At 35.7% G+C, this 13,189-nt stretch overlaps 1 protein-coding gene across 1 annotated transcript in view; it reads right to left on the reverse strand.

Annotated features, from left to right (window-relative positions):
* Window positions 1-13,189, reverse strand: part of ADAM10 (ADAM metallopeptidase domain 10) — a 138,360-nt gene that overhangs the window by 17,842 nt on the left and 107,329 nt on the right. Inside the window, exon 11 of the mRNA XM_012783034.3 lies at window positions 8,275-8,425. Coding sequence (XP_012638488.1) covers window positions 8,275-8,425 — 151 coding nt within the window. The remainder of the gene's footprint in view (window positions 1-8,274; window positions 8,426-13,189) is intronic.

A 13,189-nucleotide genomic window follows, 5' to 3' on the forward strand; every position in this document is an offset into this window, starting at 1 on the left:
TAAGTAATTTTAAAAAGTAAATCACTAGGTATTTTCTATATACTATTAGATGCTAAAGCAGATCCTAATTATTAGATATGGTCCTAATTTATAAATTGTGAGTCTCATCTTTGGAATAAGAGGTGAGTCAACAAGATGACAAACTAGAAGCCCCTAGCACTCTTCCCTTCCACAAAGACAGCCAAAACAATAAATAAATAACCATATTTTGATGAAAATAACTAAAGGAGCGCACTGGAGCACATCAAAGGAGTTAGCGGAAACCCTTGTGAGCACGGACATTCAGGACAGCCACATAGAGAATAGAAGGAAACACCAGGACTCTAACCACCCCATCCCCCAGTCAGGATCAGCTGGGAACCATCAGGAACTTGCCCTTATGGTGAAAAGGTAGGAAACAGGATCCCAGCAGCCCCCACCAACACCTACAGTCCTCACTACTGGGGTCCTCTGTAGTCCTCACGTGCACTGAGCTCAGCTGAGGGAGGCTGCCTAGAGGCCACACAACTATGCTCCCCCCAAAGAAAGAGCCAACACTGTGCCCCACACTCTGTGGCTCACATGACTATTGTGCTATGCAATCCTTGAACTGGAACTAATGCTAAAGTGTGCCTTGTCCTCAAGGCGAGTAGCCACAGCACCCCTTCAGTACTCAGGCTAAACTGCCACCCCACGGCTTGACATCCCAAAAGCTAAGTTGAGAGCAAAAGTCATAACCTTTCCTGTGGGGCCAAGCAATTCAACCTACCCTTCCCCTTACTCTCTCTAGGATCTGAAAATGTGCCCTCCCTCCTAAGGAGGGTGTTTTGGCAGAACAGCTCCATTTACCTCTTTCAGCCACAGCTGTGCCCTGCCCCTAGGGGCCTGACCTGAAACTGCACACTGCCTTCTGAGGATACAGTGCTTTGGCAGAACCCTGCATCTGGGAGCAATAGTACCTTGGCAGAGCTGAGCAGCTGTGCATTTCAAGGCTGAGCTGATGTACTAACCCACATCCTAGAGCAATGGCTGAGCTAAGACACCATGCCCTACAACTCTAGCACTCCACTTCCCTGAAGCTAGACTAGCCTCTTGGATTCTGAGCGGCTGAAACACCAAAACACTCCTCATCTGGGAGAATAAAGCTATTGATGTCCCCCAGGGCCCAAATGACAGCTGTGCTCAGCCTTTCCAGGGTACTTGTTACTGCTACACTTGCCCTCATAGAGTCTAGGATATTGCCGAACCCCATCATCCCAAGGTCTAGACTTACCACTACATGCTTCCTCATCCCAAGGAACCCAACTTGCCATTGAGCCCTATTGGCTAAGGCTCCTGAATTACAGCCACACACTGTCCCAGCTCAAATCTTTGGAGCACCTCTTCTTCCTTGGAGCCAGGCCAGGGCTGTGCCCTAGCTCCCACAGCTACAACCTGGTCCCTTGGGCCCAAGGTGCTGGAGGATGCTACAGAGCCACAGATCCTGACCCTATGGGCAACCTACACATAACCCTGCCCCAGAGAGCAAGACCAGGTGATGTAACAGAATTACAAGGCACTGAGCCTAAGACTCTAGCCCCACAGTTACTCCAAGCACCTGTACCTGGAACCCAGCACTGTGGCAGGTGCTTTAGGCTGTATCAGACCTGATACCAAGAGGAATCCCCTTGGCTAAGTCTCACCATTGTGGGGAAAATGAAAATAGGAGGGCCCCAAAAGCCCTTACCACCAAGGCCATTAACAACCTACACCACTGCTGACACTACCACAACTTCCAGAGTGTAAGCCACTGAGGTGCCCACAGTTATTGTTGACATTGAACACAGCTGAAGAAGCTGCACAGAAACTATACCACTGCACCTACCTGGAAACAGTAACCACTTCCTTCCCAACCAGCACACTAAGACCAAACTGCAGGTGAAAGTCTTCCTCTATGAAAGCCACTCTAGAAAGTTTGGAAGAGGCGACTGTTCTACAAGATGCACAAACATCAGTGCAAAGACACAAGAAACACGAAAAGGCAAGTTAATATGACCACCAAAGGAACACAGTAACTCCATATTAAAAGATACCAATGAAAAAGGAAATCAGTGAATTGCCAAAAAATGAATTCAAAATAATGATCTTAAGGAAACTTGATGTGATACAAGACAATACAGACAGACAATTTAACAAAATCAGAAAAACAATTCATGATATGAATGAGAAATTTTAAAAAGAATCAAACAGAAATCCTATAGCTTAAGAATTCAGTAAATGAAATAAAAAAATACAATTAGAGAGCTTTAATAGCAGACTTGATCAAGCAGAAGAAAGAATCTCTGAACTTGAAGATAGGTCATTTGAAAATACTGAGTTAAGGGGAAAAAAAGAATGAAAAAGAGTGGAGAAAGGCTACAAGACTTACGGGATACCATTAAATGAACAAATTTTCATATTATATAAGTTCCAGAAGAAAAAGAGATGAAAACAGGCAAAGAAAACCTATTTAATGAAATAACTGAAACTTCCCAAGTCTGTGGAGAGATATAAACATTCAGATCCAGGAAGCTCAAAGATACCCAAATATATTCAACCCAAAAAGGTCTTCCTGAGGTACATTACAGTCAAACTGTCAAAAGTTAAGGACAAATAGAATTCTAAAGGCAGCCAGAGAAAAGTATCAAGTCATATATAAGAGGAGAGCCATTAGACTAACAAATTTCTTAGCAGAAACCTTATATGCCAGGACAGAATGGGATATTATATTCAAAATACTGAAACAAATAAAAAAATTGCCAACCAAGAATACTATACCTAGCAAAACTATTCTTTAGAAATGAGGAAGAAATAAAGTATTTCCCACACAAGCAAAAACGGAGGGAATTTGTCACCACTAGACTGGCCCTACAAGAAATGTGCAAAGGGGTCCAGCATTTGGAAGCAAAAAGATAATAATCATCATCATGAAAACACACAGAAGTATAAAGCAAATTGGTAGGGCAAATATACAAATGAGAAAATGAAAGGAGTCAAATGTTACTACTACAGTAACTACCAAATCACAATGATAAACAATAAGCTAAAGGAACAAAGCATATACAAAACAATAAGAAAACAATTAACAAAATGACAAAAGTAAGGCCTCGCCTATCAATAACCATATATGTAAGCCAATTAAACTCCCCACTATATCCCCAAGATATAGAATGACTGAATGGATTGAAAAGATATATGATCATTCCACTCAGCAGACAACTGGGGGAAAAAAAAAAAAAGATATGATGAAACTATATGCTGCCTACAAGAAACTCACTTCACCTGTAAAGACACATGTAGACTAAAGTAAATGGATGGAGAAAGATATTCCACACAAACAGAAACCAAAAGCAAGCAGGAATAGCTACACTTACATAAGATAAAATAGACTTTCAGTAAAAAACTGAAGAGACTAAAGAAGGTCATTTTATAATGATAAAGGGATCTATTCAGCAAGAATATATAATAATTCTAAGTCTATATGTACCCAGAGTTATCATGCAAATATTACTAGATCTAAAGGAAGAGACAAACAACTTTCAACAAATTTAAAAGAATTAAAATCATACCAAATATCTTCTCTGACTACATTGGAATAAAACTAGAAATCAAAAGCCAGGGAAATTTTCAAAACTGTACGAATATACAGAAATGAAACAATACACCTCTGTACAACCAATGGATCAATGAAGAATTTAAGAAGGACATTTTAAAACTACTTGTAATATATGAAAATAGAAACACAACATACCCAAACCTATGGGATACAGAAAAGGCAGTATTAAGAGGGAAGTTTCCAGCAATAAATGTCTACATCAAAAAAAAGCACACGATAACAACCTAACAATGCCTCTAAATGAACTAGAAAAGCAAGAACAAATCAAACCCCAAAATTAGTAGAAGGGAAAAAATAAAAAAAGATCAGAGCAAAAATAAATGAAATTCAGACTAAAAAAATTACAAAGGATCAATGAAACAAAAAGTTGTTTTTTTTAAAAGATAAAATTTACAAACTACCAGCTAACTAAAGAAGAAAAAAATACCCAAATAAAATCAGAAACAAAAAAGAAGGCCTGGCGTGGTGGCTCACACCTGTAATCCTAGCACTCTGGGAATCCGAAGCAGGTGGATCATTTGAGCTCAGGAGTTCAAGACCAGTCTGAGTAAGAGTGAAACCCCGTCTCTACTAAAAATAGAAATTAGCTGGACAACCAAAAATATACAGAAAAAATTAGCCGGGCATGGTGGCACATGCCTATAGTCCCAGCTACTTGGGAGGCTGAGGCAGTAGGATCACTTGAGCCCAGAAGTTTGAGGTTGCTGTGAGCTAGACTGACACCGTGGCACTCTAGCCCAGGCAACAGAGCAAGACTCTGTCTCAAAAAAAAAAAAAAAAGAAAAGGAGACATTATAACTCATACCAGAACTACAGTGGATCATTAAATACTACTATGAACAACTATATGTCAACAAATTAGAAAACCTAACAGACATGGATAAATTCCTGGACACAAACAACTTATCAAGATTAAACCAAGAATAAATAGAAAACCTGAACAGACCAATTACAAATAATGAGATTAAAACAGTAATTAAAAGTGTCCAAACAAAGAAAATCTGAGAACCTGATGGCTTCACTGCTGAATTTCAACAAACATTTAAAGAAGAACTAATATCAATTCATCTCTTCCAGGAAATTGAAGAGGAGGGAATTCTTCCAAACTCATTCTACAAGGCCAGCATTATCCTGATACCAAAACCAGACAAGGACATAACAATAAAAGAAAACCACACTAGCAAATCAAATCCAGTAGCACATTAAAAAGATCATTCACCATGATCAAGTGGGATTTGTCCCAGGGATACAAGTTTAACACACTCAAACTAATAAATGTAATACATCACATTAACAGAATGAAGTACAAAATTCATAAGATCATCTCAATAGACACACACAAAAAAAGCCTTTCATAAAATTCAACATCACTTCATGATAAAAACCTTCAGAAACCTAGGTATAGAAGGAACGTACCTCAACACAATAAAGACCATATATGACAAACCCACAGCTAACATTATATTGAACAGGAAAAAGCTGGAAGCCTTTCCTATAAGAACTAGAACAAAACAAGAATGCCCTTTCTCACTACTCTGAGTACTAATTGAAGTACTAGCCAGAGCAATTAGGCAAGAGAATGAAATAAAGGGCATCCAAATTGGAAAGACAGAAGTCAAAGTGTCCCTGTTTGCAGACAACATGATCTTATATATAGAAAACCCTAAAAGCTCCACCAAAAACCTCTTAGAACTGATAAATGAATTCAATAAAGCTGCAAAACTAACATACAAAAAGCAGTGGCATTTATATGCACAACAACAAACTAGCAGAAAAAAATTTAAAAAGTAATCCATTTACAATAGCTACAAAAAAGATTAACGAAAAACCTAAGAATAAGTTTAATCAGGGGGTGAAAGAGCTCTACAATGAAAACAATTAAACATTGATGAAAGAAACTGAAGAGGTCACAAAAAATTAAAAGACATCCCATGTTCATGTATTGGAAGAATTAATATTTTGAAAATGACCATACTACCAAAAGCAATCTACAGATTCAAGGCAATCTCTAACAAAATAACAATGACATTCTTCACAGAAATAGAAGAAAAAAAAAAAATTCTAAAATTCAAATGAAACCACAGAACACGCTCCCTGAAAAGCCAAAGCAATCCTGAGAAAAAGAACAAAGCTGGAGGCATCACACTACCTGACTTTAAAATGTACTACATAAAACCACAGTAACAAAAACAGGATGGTATTGTTATAAAACAGACACATAAAACAATGAAACAGAAAAGAGAACCCACAAACAAATCTACATATTTACAGCCAACTGGTTTTTTTAAAAGGCACCAAGAACACTCACTGGAGAAAGGACTATCTCTTTAATAAATGCTGCTGGGACTAGATATCCATATGCAGAAAAATGAAACTAGATCCCTATCTCTTACCATATACAAAAATCAAATCAAAATGTGACTTAAATGTAAGGCCTCAAACTATGAAACCATTAGAAGAAAACATTGGGGAAATACATCAGGACATTGATTTGGGCAAAGATGTTTTAGATAAGACCTCAAAAGCACACACACAAACAGCAAAAATAAGGAAATGGAATTAAGCTTCCCCATAGCAAAGGCGACAATCAACAGTGTGAAGAAACAACCTGTAGAATGGGAGAAAATATCTGCAAACTATTTATCTGATGAGGAACTAATATCCAGAATACACAAGGAACTCAAAGAACTCAACAAATAATTTCATTAAAAAGTGGGCAAAGTGGGGTAGGAATAAAAAAAAAAGTGGGGCAAACGATCTGATTAGGCATTTCTCAAAAGACATACAAATGGCCAAGGGATACATGAAAAAATGCTCAATATCATTAATTATCAGAGAAAGGCAAATCAAAGCCACAATCAAATATCACCTTACCCAGTTAAAATGGCTATTATCAAAAAGACACACTAAAAAAATAATAGATGCTGGCCAAGGATGCAGAGAAAGAAGAATACTAGTACACTGCTGTTGAGAATGCAATTAGTACAGCCACTATGGAAAACAATATGGAGGTTCCATATAAAACAAAAAGAAATACCATATGATCTAGCAATCCTACTAGTAGGTATATACCCCCCCAAAAAAAGGAAATCAGTATCTCAAAGGATAACTGCACCCCCTTGTTTACTGTAGCACTATTCACAATAGCCAAGATACGGAATCAACTTAAGTGTAAATCAATAGCTGAATGAAGAAAGAAAACGTGGTATGTATACACAACAGAATGCCAATTGGCCATTAAAAAAAAAGAATGAAATCCTGTCATTTGAAGCAACAAGGATGGAACTGGAGGTCATTATGTTAAGTAACATAAGCCAAGTGCAGAAAGACAAAGATCACATGTTCTCACTCACGTGTGAAAGCTAAAAAAAATTGATCTCATGGAGGTAGAGATTAGAATGATGGTTATCAGAGGCTGAGAAGGGTAGTAAAGAAGGGATGAAGACAGGTTGTTCGATGGGTACAAAAATACAGTTAGAAAAAAGGAATAAGTTCCAGTGTTCAACAGTATAGTAGGGTGACTACAGTTAACAATAATTTATTACATATTTCAAACTAGCTATAAGAGAAGTTTGAAATGTCCCCAATATAAAAAAATGATAAACATTTGGGGTGATAGATATTCTATTAATAAATTACCCTAATTTGATCATTACACATATATGCATGCATCAAAATATAATGTGTACTCTGTAAATATATACAATTATGTATCAATAAAAAATTTGAATAAGAAGCTACTAAACTTAAACATTCTAATAAATGCAGAAAAGTTATTAACTGTCTTGTTTATACAGTCAAGGTATACTATATTTCTCATTCTCACTCTATTTGCCTTCAGTGAAATAGAGTAAGAGAAGTTATATTGGAAAATTAATTTAATGTTGGGCAATCAGTGTTTTCTCAGTTACATCTGCATAAGTCAATTTATCAGTTTTAATCACATTTACATGCTAAAATCAAACTAGGATATACAGACTAGCCATTTAAAAAGTATTGTATAGGCTGGGCACAGTGGCTCATGCCTGTAATCCTAGTATTCTCGGAGGCAGGGGGATAATTTGAGCTCAGGAGTTTGAGACCGGCCTGAGCAAAAGCAAGACCCCATCTCTACTAAAAATAGAAAAAATTAGCTGGGCATGGTGGTGTGCACCTGTAGTCCCAGATACTTGGGAGGCTGAGGCAGGAGGATCACTTGAATACAGGAGTTTGAGGTTGCTATAATAGATTGACAGATAAATAAATACTATTGTATAAACAATATTCTATTACTTATATCTATCACTGCTGAAGTAATTTGACAAGTGAAATAATTATGTGGTACCAAGTTATAAAAGTGCATGGACTCCATATTACCTAAATATTTAAAGTTAAGATTCTAAAAATATGAAAGATGGTCACATTTTTAAAGTTAGTAACTAAATAATATTTTTTTGAGAATCCTTTGTATGTATGTTAACACCCATTACACAAAATACAATTATAAATAGTTCAATCTGCCAACAAGAGGGCACTAACCAATACTATTTCAGCAAAATAAAACAGCAATAAAGAAAAACTTTTAAAACCATATGCATTTCTTAATTTCAGTTTTATATTTGTTATAACTGCTTTCAGGTGACTTTAGAGGAACATTAACATTATTGGAATTAGCAAGGTACCTGCACTCTTTTCCAGGTTTCAGTTTACATTTTTTCCCCTCTGGCTGGTTTGCATCAAAGCAACACTCATCTTTACACTGGTCACTATAGCCACAATCGCACTGTTCACCTTGTTCTACCATTCCGTTTCCACATATAGGTTGGCCAGATTCTGAGGAAAGTAAACAAGATAAGGTAAGCATGATATGCATACATTAATTTATTTAAAATTCACAAACTCTTTAGAGATTCAAAACAAAGGGATAAAAAAAATCTTTAATGAATAGAAGAAACAGAACAAACTAGGAATCTGGAAATCATGTGACCTAATTCTAACAGGGGCTCTGCTACTAACTAGCAATGTGACCTTGCACAAGTCACTTCCCTTTGGGGCCCTTGACTTGTAGAGTGAGGAGATTTAACCTGATGGTCTATTCTGGAAGTGGTAACTTGCTATCTAGGCCATACCACACTGAGCCTAACTGTACCATGACTGCACTATTTATATAATACAAATACAAATTAAGTTAGTACATCATCAATCAGGAAAAAAATTAATTTTTTACAATTACAAATACACATAAAAATAATAAAAGCAGCAGCACAATGAACTCCCACATACCAATCACTTAGCTTTAAGAACTATGGACTATGGAAAACATGCTGTTCTTGCTTCATTTACCCCCACAACTAATTTTTTTCTTAAATATTTTAAAACACCACCACCTACTATTGCTCCTGTAAATAATTTAGAGTTTACCTATAAGAGATAAGAAATTTTATCTTTTTTAAACCTAACCATAATAATCGAACACAGAATTATCACATTGAACAAAATTAACAATATGATTAACAGCATCTAAGCCAATCCATATTCAATTTTCCTCAACTGTCTCTCTATAATTGGTTGGTCTGAATCAAGTTCCAAACAAGGTTCCCCTGATTGCAACCCCTCCTGCCATGGTTGCTTTCTTTTTTAAATTTTATTTCAGCATATTACAGGGGTACAAATGTTTAGGTTAAATATTGCCTTTGCTTCGCCTGAGTCAGAGCTTCAAGTGTGTCCAACCCACAGATGGTGTACACTGTAGCCATTAGGTGTATACTCATCCCCTCTGTCCCATCCCACTTGCTCAACACCCAATGAATGTTACTACTATATGCACACATAAGTGTTCATCAGTTAATACCAATTTGATGGTGAGTACATGTGGTGCTTATCTTCCCATTCTTGTGATACTTTACTTAGTAGAATGAGCTTCAGCTCTATCCGGGATAATACAAGAGGTACTATGTCACCATCGTTTTTTGTGGCTGTTAGAACTGTACAGTGTGTGTGTGTGTGTGTGTGTGTGTGTGTGTGTGTGTGTGTGTGTGTGTGTATGTTTATACATTTTACATGTTTACACACATTTTATTAATCCACTCCTGTATTGATGGGCCCTTGGGTTGTTTCCATATCTTTGCAATTATGAATTATGCTGCTATAAACATTCTAGTGCAGATGTCTTTTTTATAGAATGTCTTTTATTCTTTTGGGTAGATGCCCAGTAATGAGATTGCTGTATCAAATGGTAGCTCTACTTATAGCTCTTTGAGGTATCTCCATATTACTTTCCACAAGGTTGTACTAGTTTGCAGTCCCACCACCCACCAGCAGTGCATGAATGTTCCTATCTCTCCACAGCCACGCCAACATTTATTGTCTTGGGACTGTTTGATAAAGGCCAATCTCACTGGAGATAAGCTTTTGGTTATCGTGTCTTTTAAGTTCTTTTAATGTATAACAGATTCTTCCTTCTCTTTTTATTTTTACACCATTTATCTGTTAAAGAAGTTGGGTGAAATTTTGTTCTATGGAATGCCCCACATTGTAATGCAGTTAATAAGTAATTGTTTAAAAATATACATTAATTTTGCTCTTTAGCTAGACCAAGCTTCTAAAGGGAAGAAACATGTATTATTTGAATCTTTTGTATTCCCATACAGCCTAACCATATCAGGCCAAATTCTGGTTGATTATGGTTAGACAGTCTGGTCTAAGCACAGTGAATAATTTTAGAAAATTTCTTCACCTGTCTTCCACAGTTCTTTGATTTTTATCAATGGAATTTAAAATAAGAATGCTACTCCTTGTAAGATCATAAAATCAAACAACTTTACCACCTGCTTTCATTTTCTAGAAAAGAAAACTAACTTCCATGGAGTCTGTGACTTGCTAGAGAACATATACTCCAGTATGGGCAAAACACAGACTTAAACCCAGGGTCTCCTAGGTCTACAATCTGATGCTTTTTCATTTCTACTCAATGTGGAAAATGGTCATAGTACAGGCTTTAAATTGAGAAATGAGTAAGTAGAAGGGAACACACCCCAACACAGGAACCCCACATAAGGAATATTTGAATCAAAAATGTTCTAGAAAGACTGGCTTTATATTCAGAAAGTTCATTCTTATCCTTAACCACATCAACCTTTAAAGGAAATCTTAAAGTTATTGAAGCTTCATCCCTGTTTCACTTTAAACAATCTCTTTTATTCTCTAAAACTAGAAGCTTGCATGCATACATATATACTATGTAAATAATGATTTTTTAAAAGTCTGGTAATAATTTTATAATTCATGTGACATGTAATTTAGGAGAAAAGAGAAAATGATAAAGTCAGAAAAACCTGAGGCAATATTTACATGTTCATTTTTATCTAATACACAATTATTACTTCAAATTAGCTATGCGCTAACATGCTAACAGCTTAAACACAGTAAAGGTACTGCTTAAATGTAAAAATTATAATAAACATTTTGTTATAATTTAAGAAACAAATTTCTTTCCCATAATATATACAGAGCAATATGCTTGTTTTTAAAAGTTAACTTCAATCAGAAAGTTTACTGTGAAAACCCACTTTACAAATGAAGAACCTACCTAGCACTTCTACATTAACAAGTGTTAGCAAAAAAAAAAAAAAACAAACAACAAGTGTTAGGAAAACTGCTGGTGATGTTGATAATACCAAAAATGATAACATCAATCCAATTTCAATCTTCCTTTTTAAAAGAAAAAGGCTTTAAAAGAAAAAGCCAATCAATGAAAGAAAAAATTGATCAATTGGACCTCATCAAAATTTAAAACTTTTTCTCTGAGAAAGAACTATAAAAGGATGAAAAGAAACAAGCTACAGACTGGGAGAAAATATTTGAAAACCAATTATCTGACAAATGACTAGTATCTAGACTATATAAAAAAAACTCAAAACTCAAAAGAAAAATCTCCTTAGAAATGGCCAAAAAAACAAACAGACATTTCATCAAAGAAAATATATAGCTGGCAAATAAATAAGCACATGAAAAGATGTTCAACATCATTAGTCATCAGAGAAACGCAAATTAAAATTATGAGATATTACTACATACCTATCAGAAAGGCTAATATAAAAAATCATGAAAACATTAAATTAAATGCTGCTGAAGATGCAGAAAAATCTGATTGTTCACATACTGGTAAGAATGTAAAATTATACAGCCACCCTGGAAAACAGCTTGGCAATTTTGTACAAAATAATTTTGTACAAAATAAAACAAGCAATTGTTATAAGGTCCATCAACTGGATTTTGGGGCAGTTATCCCAAAGAAATAAAAAAATGTGTTCACACAAAAAAACCTGTAGATGAAGGTTTATAGCTGCTTTATTCATAACAGCTAAACACTGTAAACAGCCCAGATGTCCTTCAATAGGTGACTGGTTAAACAAATGATTGTATATACATACCATGGAATACTACTTAGAAATAAAACAAAACAAACTATTGATAAAGGCAACAATTTAGATGACTCTCCAGAGATTTATGCCAAGTAGGGAAAAAAAGGCAATCCCAAAAGGTTATATACTATATAGTTTCATATATATAGCATTTCTGAAGTGACAAAATTTTAGAAATGGAGAACAGGTTGGTAGGGTGGGGGGAGGAACAACAGGAAGGAAGGGTAACACTAAGGGATCCTTGTGCTAATGAAACTTCTGAATCTTGACCGTGGTGGTGGATGCATAAACCTACCCATGTAATAAAATTGTATAGTACTAAATACACACACAAAGAAATGAGAACAAGAAAAACTGAGGAATAAGATCTAAGGATTGTATGAATGTCAACAACCTGATTGTGATATTGTACTATAGTTTTGCAAGATATTGCCATTGAGGGGAACTGGGTGAAAAGTACAGAGAATCTATTAAAATTACTTCTTACAACTATGTGAATCTATTAAAATACTTCTTACAACTATGTGAATCTATAATTATCTCAATAAAATTTTTAATTGAAGACAAAAAGCTACTTTATCTGGAAATTTTCCTCCATTCTTTCCCCTTTGCTGTCACGTGTTTAACCCCTCTTTGAATGCTCTTCACGTGCAAAGATGAATAGGCCTCAGTGTTTTTCCTCAAGTAACTTAATAATCTTGAGAAACAAGGACACACCAAAAAAAACATAATACAAGGTAGAATATTTAGAATATGTTAGATGCCACATGGCTGAATATGTTAAATGCCACAAGAGAGGTATAACAGATGAACGGAAAACAAAATGTGATCTATGTATAGAATTGTATATTATTCAGACATTTTAAAAAATGGAGTTCTGATACATGCTACAACATGGATGAACCTTGAGAATATTATGCTAAGTGAAATAAGCCAAACACAAAAGAACAAACATTGTATAATCCCATTTGCATGAGGTGCCTAGAATAGGCTAATTCACAAAGACAGAAAGTAGATTATTATGATATGCTAAATGGCAGGTGAAAAAAGAGGGGAGGGAGGAGAGGGGAGGTGACCAGGGGCTGAGGAAAGGGGAGCGAAGTTATTGCTTAATGTTATAGAATTTCTGTTTTGGATGATGAAAAGCAGTTTGGAAATGTATAGTGGTAATGGT

Source organism: Microcebus murinus, chromosome 6 (assembly GCF_040939455.1).
Source record: "Microcebus murinus isolate Inina chromosome 6, M.murinus_Inina_mat1.0, whole genome shotgun sequence".
In the NCBI taxonomy this organism is placed as follows: Eukaryota; Metazoa; Chordata; class Mammalia; order Primates; family Cheirogaleidae; genus Microcebus; species Microcebus murinus.